General features: G+C 41.1%; 1 protein-coding gene across 2 annotated transcripts in view; it reads right to left on the bottom strand.

Annotated features, from left to right (window-relative positions):
• CUNH12orf56 (chromosome unknown C12orf56 homolog) overlaps nucleotides 1–16,029 on the bottom strand; it is a 116,238-nt gene that overhangs the window by 32,843 nt on the left and 67,366 nt on the right. Inside the window, exons 4-5 of one of the 2 annotated variants that reach the window (XM_017872624.1) lie at nucleotides 13,798–14,210; nucleotides 8,456–8,525 (exon numbers count right to left, since the gene is read on the bottom strand). In XM_017872624.1, coding sequence (XP_017728113.1) covers nucleotides 8,456–8,525; nucleotides 13,798–14,210 — 483 coding nt within the window. Of the gene's footprint in view, nucleotides 1–8,455; nucleotides 8,530–13,797; nucleotides 14,211–16,029 lie in introns of both variants that reach the window. The other variant, XM_017872615.1, reaches the window with a different exon arrangement.

The raw sequence follows: 16,029 nt of genomic DNA, 5'->3' as shown, positions 1-16,029 counted from the left end.
GGAATTACCATCGCATTTTACAGGAAGTTGTAGGGAGGTTTAACTAACCTGTCTACACTCACACAAATTCAGAGAGCCAGGGTGCAAGGTAACAGTAGGAAAGATAGTTCATGTTCTATGTAGATTGATGGAATCTTAAAATTTCTGACTTGAAGTAAAAACATTTTTTACCACTTACTCCAGAAACCTATACCAGCCGTTTATCCCAATACTAGCTACTGCATGGAATGTTGGTACTTGCCTACTACCTCTCCCTTTATTTAAAAAACATCTAAGATGTTCTCCTTTGTCCAATCAATGAGTCGCTCTTATTAACCTGAAAATTAAGACTTTTTTTGAAAAAATGGTCTCTTTCCTAGTGGAGGTGCTGGAGGGAAACTGATCATTACGAATTCAATAATAGCAAGCAGAGAGGCAGAGGAGCATAATGATTATGAGCATGAAGACTGAGGTCAGAATCCTAGATCTGCCCCGACTCAGTTAGGTCATTATCACGGTCAAGTTACATAGCTTCTCTGTGCCTCAATTTCCTCATGTGTAAAATAGGAATAATGATAGTACCGATCCAAATGTGCCAGGTTTTTTGTTTGTTTGTTTTGAGACGGTACCCCACTCTGTCACCCAGGCTGGGGTGCCGTGGCGTGATCTTGGCTCACCGCAACCTCTGCCTCCTGAGTTCGAGCAATTCTCCTGCCTCAGCCTCCTGCGTAGCTGGAATTACAGGCGAGCACCACCATGCCCAGCTAATTTTTTGTATTTTTAGTAGAGATGAGGTTTCACCATGTTGGTCAGGCTGATCTCAAACTCCTGACCTCAGATGATCCACCCACCTCTGCCTCCCAAAGTGCTGGAATTACAGGTGTGAGCCACTACACCCAGCCAAATGTGCTATTTTGATATTTTAGTTAATGCATGTCTTCATACACACTAAGTGTTTGATAAATGGTCTCTAAATAAAGCAGGAATAAGTTTGAGATCCTGCTTCGCTATCCACATCTAATTACCACCATATTTCATTTAAAAAATAACTATGAAATCCCTCTACTCTTTTAGAACTCCAACAACAGAAATGTAGATTTTACAAACAAAAGAGCTTAGAAAAGCAAAACTCAAATAAGATACAGTATCAGCAGAATTATTTTGAAATTGATTTTCCTGTTTTTTCATTTGGAGTCAGCAATTTGCTAAGATCCGCAATAAAATAAACTGTTTTAATCCTTTGCCAACTAGGATAATAGATTGTAATGCCAAACTAATTTTTTTTAATGGCCAAAAAAATTTTCACAGAAAACAGCATACTAATCTCTTCAGACTAAAAATCAATTCATACATAAATGGAGGTCTCATACACATCATAAATTCAAGTTAGAGTACACATTCTATATTACTGCAGGTAAGTTATGAATAATAATTTCTTTGAGGATTCAGAAAATGTTAGCTTATACATAGATGACAAACTTCATTTGACTGAAGAAATAAGAAAAAGTCGAATGCCAGAAGACTCTATTATTCAATTTAGGAATAAGAGGAATCTATACTAATGTTAAAGATACTCTATTTTCATCAGGGGAAACATAAATTTCCACCAAAATTCAATGTTGTAGGAAGGTGTTCTTTTTTTTTTTTTTTTTTGGTTTTATTTTTTGGGGGGGGCGGTTTTTTTTTTTTTTTTTTAGACAGAGTCTGCTCTGTCACCCAGACTGGGTTCAAGCGATTCTTGTGCCTCCTGAGGAGTAGGCTTGGGACTACCAAGTGCATTACTACCGACACCTGGTTTAATTTTGTCTTTTAGTAAGAACAAGGTTTTGCCATTGTTGGATCAGGGCTGGTCTCAAACTCCTGGCCTCAAGTAATTGCCCACCCTCGGCCTCTGAAAGTTGCCTGGGGGATTACAGGCGTGAGCCACTACACCAGCCTCCGGAAGGGAATTCTTTAATCCCAATAATAAGCCTCTATTTTTCCTGTATTTTTTCATCTTTCCAGACCTACTATAAAAATAATAGCTCACATTTGTAAAGCACTGGAAAGCCTCTTCCTATATGATCTCAGAAGCGCTGTGTATGATTTCACAAGGTGGTCAGGTTGCAAAACCGTCCCCATCTGGTGACCACAAGTTAGAATTGAAACCTAAAGGATGTTTATTCCTTTTTAACTAAGATGTCTTGCAGGTAGAGGCTATTTCTTGTGTATCACTGCATCCTTTCCACAGTGCATTTGAAATCATTGCATTTTAAAGTCATGTTGGCTTTCAGGGAAATAATAAGAAATATGCTATTTCCCTGAGCCAAGAGGAGTGGTAGAACTCATCTCTTGCCTTCAGGAATAAATTTCAAGTCCACCCACACCACAGAAATTTGAGTCTTTTTTATTACAATTAGCTTTAAAATCACTTTAAATAAAACACCAAAATGGAAAACAAAACTGATGCTTTTTTTAGAGTAAACATCTGAACCCCTATAGAAATTTTAAGCCATCCATATAACATTTTAAAAAAGAAATCCCAAATATTATGTCACTTAACTCTTACATACCTCAGAATGCATCTCTAAATAAAATCAATACTTTCTTACAAAATGATTATCACTTCCTACAAAATTATCAAAAATTCTTTGTTATTGCTAATACTCATTTTTTTTTTTTTTTTTTTTTTTTTTGAGACGGAGTCTCGCTTTGTCACCCAGGCTGGAGTGCCGTGGCACAATCTCGGCTCACTGCAACCTCCACCTCCCAGGTTCAAGCGATTCTCCTGCCTCAGCCTCCCGAGTAGCTGGGATTACAGGCATGCACCACCATGCCTGTCTAATTTTTGTATTTTTGTAGAGACAGGGTTTCACTATGCTGGCCAGGCTGGCCTTGAACTCTTGACCTCAAATGATCTGCCTGCCTCAGCCTCCCAAAGTGCTGGGATTACAGGTGTGAGCCACCATGCCCGGCAGGACTCAGTCCATTTTCAAATTGTTCTATTGACTTAAAAATGTGTTTTTATGGCTGGGCGTGGTGGCCCAGGGGTGTAAATCCCAGCACTTTGGGAGGCCAAGGTGGGAGGATTGCTTAAACCCAGGAGTTCCAGACCAGCCTGGGCAATATAATGAGACTCCATCTCTACAAAAAAAAAAAAAAAAAAAAAAAAAAAATTAGCCAGCCATGGTAGTGTGTGCCTGTAGTCCCAGCTACTCAGGAGGCTGAGGAGGAAGGATTGCTTGAGCCCAGGAGGTTGAGGCTGCAGTGAGCTGTGATCAAGCCACTTCACTCCAGCCCTGGTGACAGAGTAAGACCCTCTCTCAAAAGTAAATAAAATATAAACGGTTGGGCACGGTGTCTCATACCTGTAATCCTAGTACTTTGGGAGGCCCAGGCAGGTGGATTGCCTGAGCTTAGGAGTTCGAGACCAGCCTGGGCAACATGGCAAAACCCAGTCTCTACTAAAAAAACTACATGAAATTAACCAGGCATGCTGGCGCATGCCCGTAGTCTCAGCTACTCAGGAGGCTGAGGCATGAGAATTGCTTGAGCCTGGGAGGCGGAGATTGCAGTAAGCCAAGATCGTGCTACTGCACTATAGCCTGAGTGATAGCAGAAGACCCTGTCTCAATACATACATACATACATACATACATACATATATACATATATACATACATACATACATAAAATATGAAAATGTTTTCTTACATTTGGTTTGTTAAAATCAAGACTAAATAAGATGCTTCTTATATTTGCTTGTTATGTTTCCTAAGTCTTTCAAAAAGCTTTTTTCTATATCACATCATCAAGCAAAAAAATTTTTTATTATGGAAATTTTCAAACATACATCAAAGTGGAGAAAATTTTATAAGAAATCCCATGTACCCGGCTGGGTGGTGGCTCATCCCTGTAATCCTAGCACTGTGGGAGGCTGAGGAGGGCAGATCACCTAAGGTCAGGTGTTCGAGACCAGCCTGGCCAACATGGTGAAACCCCCTCCTCTATTAAAAATACAAAAATTAGCAGGGCATGGTGGTGCATGCCTGTAATCCTAGCTACTCAGGAGGCTGAGGCAGGAGAATTGCTTGAACCTGGGAAGTGGAGGTTGCAGTGATCCGAGAGCGTGCCATTACACTCCAGCTTGGGCAACAGAGCAAGACTCCATCAGGAAACGAGAGGAGAGGAGAGGAGACGAGAGGAGAGGAGAGGGAGAAAGGAAGGGAGAAAGGGAGGAAGGAAGGAAGGAAGGAAGGAAGGAAGGAAGGAAGGAAGGAAGGAAAGAAGGAAGGAAGGAATCCCATGTACCCATCACCTTGCTCTAATAATTTTCAATATTTTGCCAATCTGGTTTTATCTATTCTCTTACATACACATACAAACACACGTATTTGCTTTTTTAAAAATTGGACTAAAATATATATAACAAAGTTTCCCATCATGTCCATTTTTAGGTGTACAATTTGGTGGCATTAAGTGCATTCACAATGGTCTACAAGCATCACCACTATCCATTTCCAGAACTTTTTCATCTTTCCAAACAGAAATTCTATACCCATTAAACAATAACTCTCCCTTCACCACTCTCCCCAGCCCCTGGAGATCTCTATTCCATTTTCTGTCTCTACAAATTTGCCTATTTTAGGTACCTCACATAAGTGAAATCATATATTTGCCCTTTTGTATCTGGCTTATTTCACTTAGCATGATGTCTTCAAGGTTCATCCATGTGGTAGTAGCAGAATTTCCTTCCTTTTTAAGACTAGCATACTCACACTGTTTGTTTGTTTGTTTGTTTGTTTGTTTGTTTTTGAGATGCAGTGTTGCTCTGTTGCCCAGGCTGTAGTGCAGTGGCGCCATCTCAGCTCACTGCAGCCACTGCCTCCCAGACTTAAGGGATTCTCATACCTCAGCCTCCCGAGTAGCTGGGATTACAGGCGTGTGCCACCACACCTGGCTAATTTTTGTATCTTTAGTAGAGACAAGGTTTTGCCATATTGGCCAGGCTTGTCTCAAACTCCTGGCCTCAAGTGATCCTCCCTCCTTGGCCTCCAAAAGTGCTGGGATCATAGGTGTGAGCCACTGCACCTGGTTTATCATACTCACACTTTTAAGTCAGATTCAGATTTAACTGTTTTAACAAAAATAATTCATAGGTGGTGCTGTGTATTTTATATCACATCAAATAATGAGGCACACAAAGTCTGGCTGTCTCACTGAAGTGATACTAAGACAATGGCTTTGGTTATTTACAACATGATCCCTCCATTTTGAAGTTCCTCTTCACCCTTTTTTGTTGTTGTTTTTTTAATCTCTTTTTCTGTTAGAGACAGTCTTTTTCTGTCACTCAGGCTGGAGTGCAGCGGTGCAATCACAGCTTATTACAGCCTCCATCTCCTGGGCTCAAGTGATCCTCCTACCTCAGCCTCCCAAGTAGCTGGGACCACAGGCACACCCAGCATTTTTAAATTTTTTTGTTGCCTAGGCTGGTCTCAAACTCCTGAGCTCAAGCGATCCTCCCATTTTGGTCTCCCAAAGTGCTGGGATTATAGGCATGAGCCACCATACCTGGCCCCATTTCACCTTTCTGTCTAATGGTTTCATCCACTGAAGATTGTTAAATGAATTTGTCATTTCATTACAGGCTAAAAAATGTAATTTTCTAATTCTATTAAGCCTTCCGCATTTATTAGCTGGAATTCTGTAAAATGAAATTTGTACTCATCACCTAGGGCTACTTGGTTATCCTGAACTGGTTACGGTTCATGGAGGAAAGGAAGGATATATTATTTTTTTCCATTTGTTTGATGATTTGCAGAGTAATGAATTGGTGCCCTATTTTTTTCTAATGTTCCATGTGTTTTATTTCCTTGGAGGTGGGGAGGGAGGGCCCTCTCTCTATCATGCATCGTTATACACTTCTGAATTTTTATATATTCATTATGTTTCAATCATCTCATTTCTTATTTTTTTCTTCTTCTTCTTATATTTTGCTCTTTCACCCAGGCTAGAGTGATCTCAGCTTACTGCAACCTCCACCCCCCAGGTTCAGGTGATTCTCCTGCCTCAGCCTCCCAAGTAGCTGAGATTACAGGCGCCCGCCACCACACCCAGCTAATTGTATTTTTAGTAGAGATGGGGTTTCGCCATGTTGGCCAGGCAGGTCTCGAACTCCTGACCTCAGGTGATCCACCCACTTCAGCCTCCCAAAGTGCGAGGATTACAGGTGTGAACTACTGCACCTGGCCTCATTTCTTATTTTTTTCTGATGCTCAAGTTGTCCCATCTTTGGTTACTGGGAGCTCCTTCATGTGGGTTCCTGTGCCCTTTACTTAGGGCCCTGTCCTTGCTTTCTGGAATAAATGTTTCAGACTCATTTTGCGTATGTCCTGCCCCAGACCTAGAATCAGCCATGCCTCTAAGGAACGTTGGTCCCTTTTAGTGGGGAATGAATATGCATCTTTTAAAATTAACTTACTCTCAGCTCATTTACTTAACTCTCCAATATACTTCATGACTTATATGATATCAAAATTGCTAACACTGTCAATTCACTGAGTGCTTACTGTGTGCAAAGCACTGTTTTAAGTAAGAAAAAGACCAAGAGTAACAAGGCATAGTCCTTGCCTTCCAGGGGTTCACAATCTAATGGAAGAGAGAGTCACATCACGAGTAACTACTACCATATACCTGTAGTAGTTACCATATCGCCAACCTGTGATAAGAATATAGTAGAACTCTGAAGTCTGGATACAATTCAAACTCCTTAGCCTTGCATATAGGGCCCTTTATGCTCTGTTCTCATAAGTAGTAGAGACTACTTATGATCAGTAGTCTCTATCTTATCTTATTTATCCATTCATTCTAGGGTCCCTGCCCTTAAGGAATGTATTGCATAACAGGGCAGCAAATAATGAAACAGGCCATCATAATGCAGACTGGTAAGTACTACAAGATGTGTGAGCAGGCCAGGCGTGGTGGCTCAACTCTGTAATCCCAGCACTTTGGGAGCTGAAGGGAGAGGATCATGAGGTCAGGAGTTTGAGACCAGCCTGGCCAACATGGTGAAACCCAGTCTCTACTAAAAATAAAAAAATTAGCTAGGCATGGTAGCGGGTGACTGTAATCCCAGCTACTTGGGAGGCTGATGCAGAATTGCTTGAACCCGGGAGGCAGAGGTTACAGTGAGCCGAGATTGCGCCACCGCACTCCAGCCTGGGCAACAGAGCAAGACTTTGTCTCAGAAAAAAACAAAACAAAACAGAAAGAAAAAAAAGTGTGAACATAGGACGTTATGTTCTGGAGTGTCAAGAAAGATTTTCAGAGAAAATGATCAATAAGCTGAGACACGATGAGCTGAAGTTATTCAGGAAGAGCTGAAGTTATTCAGGAAGAGGAAGAAGAGTACAGTAGTGTTCCAGAAGAGGTGCCATCATGATAGGCTCCAGAGGGAAGAGAACAGGGAGCTTCCTGAGAGTTGTGAGAAGTTCATTTGGAGCAGGAACTTAGGGCAAGAGTGAGGATGGATACAACAGTTGAGGACAGAAACATAAAAAGAGATGTCATACATATTTTTTGTACGCTGTTTAGACTTTCACTTAAGGGCAATGGGAAGCTTCCTGGGAGGAGTTACATGATCAGATTTGTGCTTCAGAAAGATTCCTCTGTTGTAATGGAGAATGGGCTGAAGAGGAGCAAAAGTGAAGGCAGACAGACCAGCTAGGAAAACACTGTAGGAGCCCAGAACTGAGATAACTGGGCCTGAGCGAGTGGCCATGGAAAGAAGTGGACGTTATCCAGAGATAGTAAAGGAGCAATACATAAGGCACGCGGTGAGTGGCTGGATGCCAGAAACGGTGAAGGGGAGAGAGGAGGCAAGGGTGACTTCCAGGATTCTGGCTCAGGTGATCTGGGGATAATGACATCATTCCCTGTGTTAGGAAACACAAGAGGAAAGTCAGGTTCCAGAGGGAAGATGCTGAGTTCTCTTTTGAATATATTGACTTTAAGGTTCCTATGAGACATACAGAAGATGTTCAGTGGATACTTGTGTTTGCGGACTTAACTGTCAGGGCAGGCAGATGAGGTAGAGATACAATTGTGATAGCCACACATACAACACCGCGTTAGGGGAGGCAAAGAGGGTCGGGCGCGGTGGCTCACACATGTAATCCCAGCACTTTGGGAAGCTGAGGCAGGAGGATCACCTGAGATTAGACCAATCTAACCGACCTGGCCAACATGGCAAAACTCCTGTCTCCACTAAAAAATACAAAAATTAGCCGGGTTTGGTGGTGGGCACCTGGAGTCCTAGCTACTCAGGAGGCTGAGGCAGGAGAATCTCTTGAGCCCAGGAGGTGGAGGTTACAGTGAGCCAAGATTGCGCCACTGCACTCCAGCCTGGGAAATAGCGAGACTCAGTCTCAAAAAAAGGAGAGGCAAAGAGGAGAGAAAAATCCCCCATAGAACTTTATCATACATCATCACATCTTACCTATATGGCTTTTGACTTCCAATAGCGCGACTGAACTCACTAGCATAGAAGGGATCTTGTAAAAGGGTAGCTTTCTGAAAAGGAAAAGTAGAAATTGTTAGAATTTTATTTACTGAAGATCAATTCCCCCTACCTTTAGTCAATATTATATATCTATTCTTTAAGCCCTCCTATAGTACACGATTTGTTTGTAAAGCTCATTCTAGTGTTTAATAATACCACAGGGAATTTTTTCTTATCTAGTTTTTTAAAAGTTTTAAATATAACACTTGCTCATTATAAAATGAAATCATTTATCAAAATCACACAGTTTAGATAAAGTAAAGGATAAAGGTTCTCTATTTTTCCCTACCCCTTCCATCCCACTATGCAACGTGTCTGATCATGGAGCCAGGTGCCATGGCTCGCACCTGTAATCTCAGCTACTTTGGAGGCTGAAGCAGGTGGATCAAATGAGTCCAGGAGCTGGAAGCTGCAGTGAGTTATGATTGTGCCACTACACTCCAGCCTGGGCAACAGAGCAAGACCTTGTGTCTGACATTTTTTAAAGTATCTATCATCTGTTTGGTTTAGGTCCTTCGAGGCATATAAAGGCATATGAATTATAAACACATAAATTTATAGTATTTATATATTTTTATAATATATATTTAATCCTAAATTATATCACATATATTAATCTGGAACTTGATTTAACTTAATATATGGTGGATGATTTTTCATGTCTGTGTATATAGATTTACCAATTTATGGCCTGGCACGGTGGCTCACACTTGTAATCCCAGCACTTTGGGAGGCCAAGGTGGGCAGATCATGAGGTCAGGAGTTCGAGACCAGCATGGCCAACATGGTGAAACCCTGTCTCTACTAATAATACAAAAATTAGATGGGCATGGTGGCGCATGCCTATAATCCCAGCTACTCGGGAGGCTGAGGCAGGAGAATTGCTTGAACCTGGGAGGCGGAGGTTGCGGTGAGCCGAGATCGCACCATTGCACTCCAGCCTGGGCAACAAGAGGGAAAATCCGTCTCAAAAAAAAAAAAAGATTTACCGATTTACTTCAAATTTTTTTTTTTTTTTTTTAAGGAGACAGGGTCTCACTCTGTCACCCAGGTTGGAGTAGAGTGGCATGATCATACCTCCCTGCAGCCTCAAACTCCTGAGCTCAAGCAGTCCTCCTGCCTCAGCCTCCTGAAGAGCTAGGACTACAGACATGTTCTACCATGCCAGGCCAATTTTTTACTTTTTATTTTTTAGTGGGGATGGGGTCTTGCTATGTTGACCAGACTGGTCTTGAACTCCTGGCTTCAAGCGATCCTCCCTTCTGAGCCTCCCAAAGTGCTAGGATTACGGGCATGAGCCACTGCATCCAACCAATATCAATCCTTTTAATGATTATTTAGTATTCCATAGCATAGATATACAACACTTTTGTTAACTATTTCCTATGGAGTTATTCTTCCTTAAATCTTTAGTATGAAGATTAAGAGTAACTATGGAGTTATTCTTCCTTAAATCTTTAGTGTTGCCATTTCTCATTTATTCTGGGTCCTCAAAATAGACATACAGTGTTCAGCAATTTCTCTAAATAATCTTTTATTTATGTTGAGGTTTAAGACATGTCAGAAGGAATTTCTGAAATGTTGCTGATTTGACACTGCAGACAAGCTTTTTTTTTTTTTTTTTTTTTTTGAGATGGAGTTTCGCTCTTGTTGCCCAGGCTGGAGTGCAATGGCACGATCTTGGCTAACTGCAACCTCTACCTCCCAGGTTCAAGCAATTCTCCTGCCTCAGTTTCCTGAGTAACTGGGATTACAGGTGCCCACCACCACGGCCAGCTAATTTTTGTATTTTCAGTAGAGACAGCGTTTCACCATGTTGGGCAGGCTGGTCTCAAACTCCTGACCTCAGGTGATCCACCCGCCTCAGCCACCCAACCTGTGTTGTGCTTAATATCAGAGTGGTGTAGTGGGTGGATGGTGGCAGGGGAGATATGTGCTTTTTCTTACTACTTTTGTCATTGTTCTACTTTTTTTTTTTTTTTTTTAAGCAGCCTTTCTTCCCTCTCCAAATATTTATGTTTTCTTTAAATCCAGAATTTTAATTTGGGGTATCCCATATTTAGCTTTGTAGCAGCTATCTTCACAATGTATACAAGGCAAAGAATTACCACATTTCATCTTTACAAAATTTAAGGCACTTAACAACCCAGGTGTAACTATTTTTGGTGAATGTTACAGATAAAATGGATTATGGAAGGAGGCTCAGCTCTTTGGAAATCCTTAAAATCAGGATGAGTGCTGGTAATTTCTAATTAGATGGTTTGGGTTAATTTTATGTAAAAGTACAGAGAAAGTTGAAATGTCTAATGTGGCCGGACACAGTGGCTCACCCCTGTAATCCTAGCACTTTAGGAGGCCGAGCGCAGGGCGCCGATCACCTGAGGTCAGGAGTTCAGGACCAGCTGGTCAACATGGTGTAATACCCTGTCTCCTACTTAAAATACAAAAATTAGCCAGGCCATGGTGGCGCGTGCTTGTAATCCAGCTACTCAGGAGGCCTGAGGCAGGAGAATCACTTGAACCCGGGAGGCCAGAGGCTGCCAGTGAGCCAAGATCGCGCCACGCACGCTCCAGCCCTGGGCAACAACAGCGAAATCCATCTCAAAAAAAAAAAAAAAAATGAGAAAAGAAAAAAAGGTGTTTTATTGAACTAAGAAGCTTTATTGTTGAGTAGAATGAATTTTAACCCTTCATTTCTCACTTACATGTGATAATTTTGGTTATTCATTTTCCATCTTTCAAGGAAGAGGGTTAGAACAGGTAGAACATTATTGTAATTTTTAAACTTATTTTATTTTTTAAATTTTATTTTATATATATATTTTCAGACAGTCTCACTCTGTTACACAGGCGGGAGTGCAAATGGCACAATCTTGGCTCACTACAACGTCCACCTCCCAGGCTCAAGTAATACTCCTCTCAGCCTCCCAAGTACACGCACACCACATGCCTGGCTAATTTTTAGTATTTTTTGTAGAGATGGGATTTCACCATGTTGTCCAGGCTGGTCTCGAATTCCTGAGCTCAGGCAATCCACCTGCTTCAGCCTCCCAAAGTACTGGGATTATACGCATAAGGCACCATGCCTGGCCTTACTTTTTATTTTAAAGATGGGGTCTTGCTTATTGCCCAGGCTGGAGTGCAGTAGTGTGTAGCAGAGCTTCTAACTCCTGGGCTCAAATGATCCTTCTGTCTCAGCCTCTGGAGTAACTAGTACTGTAGGTGCATGCCACCACATCTGGCTAAGAGAACGTTATTTTCAATGATAGTATCTACCAACTCATAAAGATAGTTTTCCTCCACCCACATTTATTTCAATGGTCATAGAAAAAAAAAAATCGGACTACCTAGATTCAAATCCCAGCTCTACACTAGCTATGTGACTTTGCATATATCATTTAATTTCTCTGTGCCTCAATTTCCTCATCTATAAAATGAGAATAACAGTCCTACCTCATAGGGTTGTTGTAAAAATTAAACAAGTTAATATCCATGAAGCATCAGGCTCCATTCTATTGTTATTATCTAGTAGGAAATTAACAATAGATATTAGTTATTGTTATTGCATTTATTATTGCAAAGACTATTTATAGCTTAGCAGGTAATGAGTTCGCCAGCCTGAGTGCTCCAACCATGCCTCTGCTGCGTAATTTAAAAGTAGTGCTAAAACCTGAAGCTGGGCAATTCAGGGAAGCATAAACAGTTATTTTGAAGTCTTCACATAGATCTTTTAAAGTCAGTTAAGTTTTCATTTTTCTATTAGAATATATGAGATCTTTTTTTAATAGACCAGAGTTTTCCTCTATTTGTAATTTGTTTACATTTTAATTTGAAGAAAGCAGTTTAAAATTTAGAAAGGAATTTTAAATATTTGAAGTCTTCCAAACAGTAGTATAAGAAAAAAATTAAGGATTGTCTTGTAATCTTTCATAATTTTAGCCATTTATAAAACCCTGGCTTCCTAGTTTCTTCTGACTGAAATAGCCCTTTATAATTATTATTATTATATTGAAAGATTAATAATAAAAAGTATATACTACTGAAGATAAAGGGATTCTATTACTCTTTTAATAATTACTTATTTTTTAAATCGATTGTAATAAAAAGGTCCCTAAATGGGAGTTCTGACTCTGTCCCTAAAGTTATATAATCTTGACTAAATTACTTTAAAATGTTGTGTTTCGGCCAGGCGTGGTGGCTCACGCCTGTAATCACAGCACTTTGGGAAGCCAAGGCAGGTGGATCACCTGAGGTCAGGAGTTCGAGACCAGCCTGACCAACATGGCAAAACCCCTTCTCTACCAAAAATACAAAAATTAGCCAGGCTTGGTGGTGGGCACCTATAATCCCAGCTACTCAGGAGGCTGAGGCAGGAGATCAGTTGAACCCGGGAGGTAGAGGTTGCAGTGAGCCGAGATCACACCACTGTACTCCAGCCTGGGCAACAAGACCAAAACTCCATCTCAAAAAAAAAGAAAAAAGAAAAAACATTTGTGTTTCAGTTACCTCGTTTATAAAATAAGGACTTAGCCTAGTGATCTCTAGATATCTGATCCTATAACAAGGTCTCCTCCATCAACCCACTTTCAATAGCACAGCTAAGCAATACTGACAACGTTGAACCTTACCTGAGGTCTTTGTCACCCCAGCAACTGCAAAAGACCACCTGCTCACACATATTCCAAGATAAGACCTATCTCCCTCCTTCTTCATGACTTCCTTGACTCACCTTACTTACTTGCCTCTACAAAACCCCAGGTGTTTGTTTGTTTGTTTGTTTTGTTTTGTTTTGTTTTTTAAGACAGAGTCTCCCTCTGTTGCCCTGGAGTGCAGTGGCGCAGTCTCAGCTCACTGCAACCTTCACCTCTCGAGTTCAAGTGATTCTCAACCTCCCAAATAGCTGGGATTACAGGCGCGCGCCACCACATTCAGTTTATTTTTGTATTTTTTACTAGAGACAGGGTTTCACTATCTTGGCCAGGCTGGTCTCGAACTTCTGACCTCAAGTGATCCGTCCACCTCGGCCTCCCAAAGTGCTGGGATTACAGGCATGAGCCACCGTGCCCGTCCAGAAACTGCTCATGAATGAGCATTTTTCCCTATTGCAATCACCTAAATAAAATCATCTCCTTAATTGTTCAGTACATTTTGTTTTTCAAAATATTATTAAATTCCAAGGCTAAATGTCCAAAATGGGAGGTAAAGGAGGGAGGAGGGCTTATTTACTCTAAAAAATAAAATAAATAAAAATTCAGGTCAAGGTTTACTTAGGGGTACACTTAGAATATTATAATTGTTCCATGAACTTTTTAAGTGCAGGAATATTGATGAGGTTGTGGAAATAACATACAAATGAAGTTCTGACTCCTTTTTCTCTAAATTTGAGTCGCTCTGCGAAGGGGAATCTAGGAGGGAATTTCCTAAGTAAAACTCATTTCCGTTCCCACTGCACTTGAAAGGAATTTCACTTATGGAGTTGTTGTGATCTGGAAGTCCCTGGGGTTCTTTTGTGTTTGTTGTGCAAGATGGCTCACTGACAGCCTTGCCAGTTGCTGGTGCAGACTGAGAGCTCCTCCTGGAGGGGGAAGGTAAGGGTCGAAAGGCACCTTGGCCATGAAGGGACAGCTTTTTGACGCCTGGATGAGGACAGAGAGTTGAGTCCTTGGATGGTGTACTGCTCTCCTGCTGGTCCCTGTCAGGTAGAATTTAGTGTTAAACATGACGTGCAAAATTTCACAGTAAGCAACAAAGAGAACTGGTAGTTTAAGACTCTGAACACAAATGTTTTCTCACAAAAGGAATGCTTGTTAAAACAAGGAAGTCATTTCACCTCGCTGGCAATAACCCATTGACTACAGGAGATGTGATACAGCAATCTTTTGGTATACTTTTCTGTTTTCAGAAATAAACTGTATTTCTGAAATATATTTTATTTCATATAATGAAGCACTTTGTATATTGAAAGCATGGTGCCTGTCCTTCATGGAGCCCGATATTTCCACTGAAAGGACTTTTTCATTCTAGTTTTGAAACCTAATTGTCCTTTAATTGTACATTGCCAATGGATCCTATAAACAAAAATCTATTCAAATAGGGATACGAAGAGAGGGGTTTTGTTTGTTTATTTGTTTGTTTGAGACAGGGTCTCACTCTATCACCCAGGTTGGAGTACTGTGGTACGATCTGGGCTCACTGCAACCTCCACCTCCCAGGCTCATGTGATCCTCCCACCTCAGCCTCCTGAGTAGCTGGGACTACAGATTCATGCCACTGTGGCCAGCTAATTTTTGTATTCTTTTGCAGTGATGGGGTCTCACTATGTTGCCCAGGCTGGTCTCAAACTCCTGGGCTCAAGTGATCTGCCCACCTCCAGCCCCACCTCCCAAAGTGCTGGGATTACAGGCCTGTGCCACTGTGCCTGGCCTGAGATTTTTTAAAATGGTATTTTCTTTAATTCCCCTTCTGCTAATACTCTTCTGATTTTCCCAATAGCATCAGCACTTTTTTCAGAATCAATGCTGTGTCCTTTACCTTCCCTTTTCTCTCCAGCAGACCATGACCTTTCTTTACTTTGCTGCACAAGGAAACACGTTGAGGAAGCTTAGAAGTTGCAGAGTTTGGTGAGACCTAAATTCCAATCCTGGCTCTGCCACTTAATGGTTATGTGACCTTTGTTAAACAAAGTTTATGAGAGGCCATTGTTTTCAACTAGCCTCCTGTGTGAGGCCCCAGCAGAACAGACCAAAACAGAAGGGAGTCCCTTGTGCTTAGTACCAGTAATCAAACTGAACTTGGAAACTGACCAGTTTTCCAGAAAAACAGATTCCAGTCAACCTAAGTCAATAATGAAGTAGTGTCCTCTGTTTTAACCCTCTAAGAACAGTAGCTTTGAAACAAGTAGTCCAATTTTTGTCTCGTTTCAGCTTGCTTCAGCCTTTCTCTGCCTATAAAATCAACCTCCTCTGCTCAGCTTTTCAGACCACTTCTCTCAATTCTAGTATCACAAATAAAACTAAATCTATGCTTATTTTGTCTTTGACATCTTAGTGGACCTAGGACTTCATTTCCTAATTTTAAAACAGAAACAATAATAGCACCCATCTCATAAGGTTTCTGTGAGGATACATGCAGTGAGTTTGCAAAACTGGAAACAATATGTGCAAGCTATTACTATTACCCTATATTGCCTTGAGTTGATGGTTTGTCTTTTTTTTTATTTCAATAATTTTGGGGGGAAGTTTATCCTTTTACATTAAGTTATCTTCTCTCTCCCATGAGATTAGAACCGCTACGATAGTAGAAAACTACTTTGTTTTGTAGAGATGAATGTCTCACTACATTGCCCAGGCTGTTCTTAAACTCCTATCCTCAAGTGATCCTCCTGCCTCAGTCTCTGAAATTGCTGGGGTTGCAGGCATGAACCTCTGTTCCCAGCTTGAAATCTCTCTTTCATTTTTATAAACTTAAAACTTTTTTGTAGAGATGGGGTCTCACTATGTTGCCAGGGCTGG

The sequence above is a fragment of the Rhinopithecus bieti genome, unplaced genomic scaffold, assembly GCF_001698545.2.
Source record: "Rhinopithecus bieti isolate Rb0 unplaced genomic scaffold, ASM169854v2 scaffold_1103, whole genome shotgun sequence".
NCBI lineage: Eukaryota > Metazoa > Chordata > Mammalia > Primates > Cercopithecidae > Rhinopithecus > Rhinopithecus bieti.
This window is presented reverse-complemented; position numbering and strand designations above follow the sequence as displayed.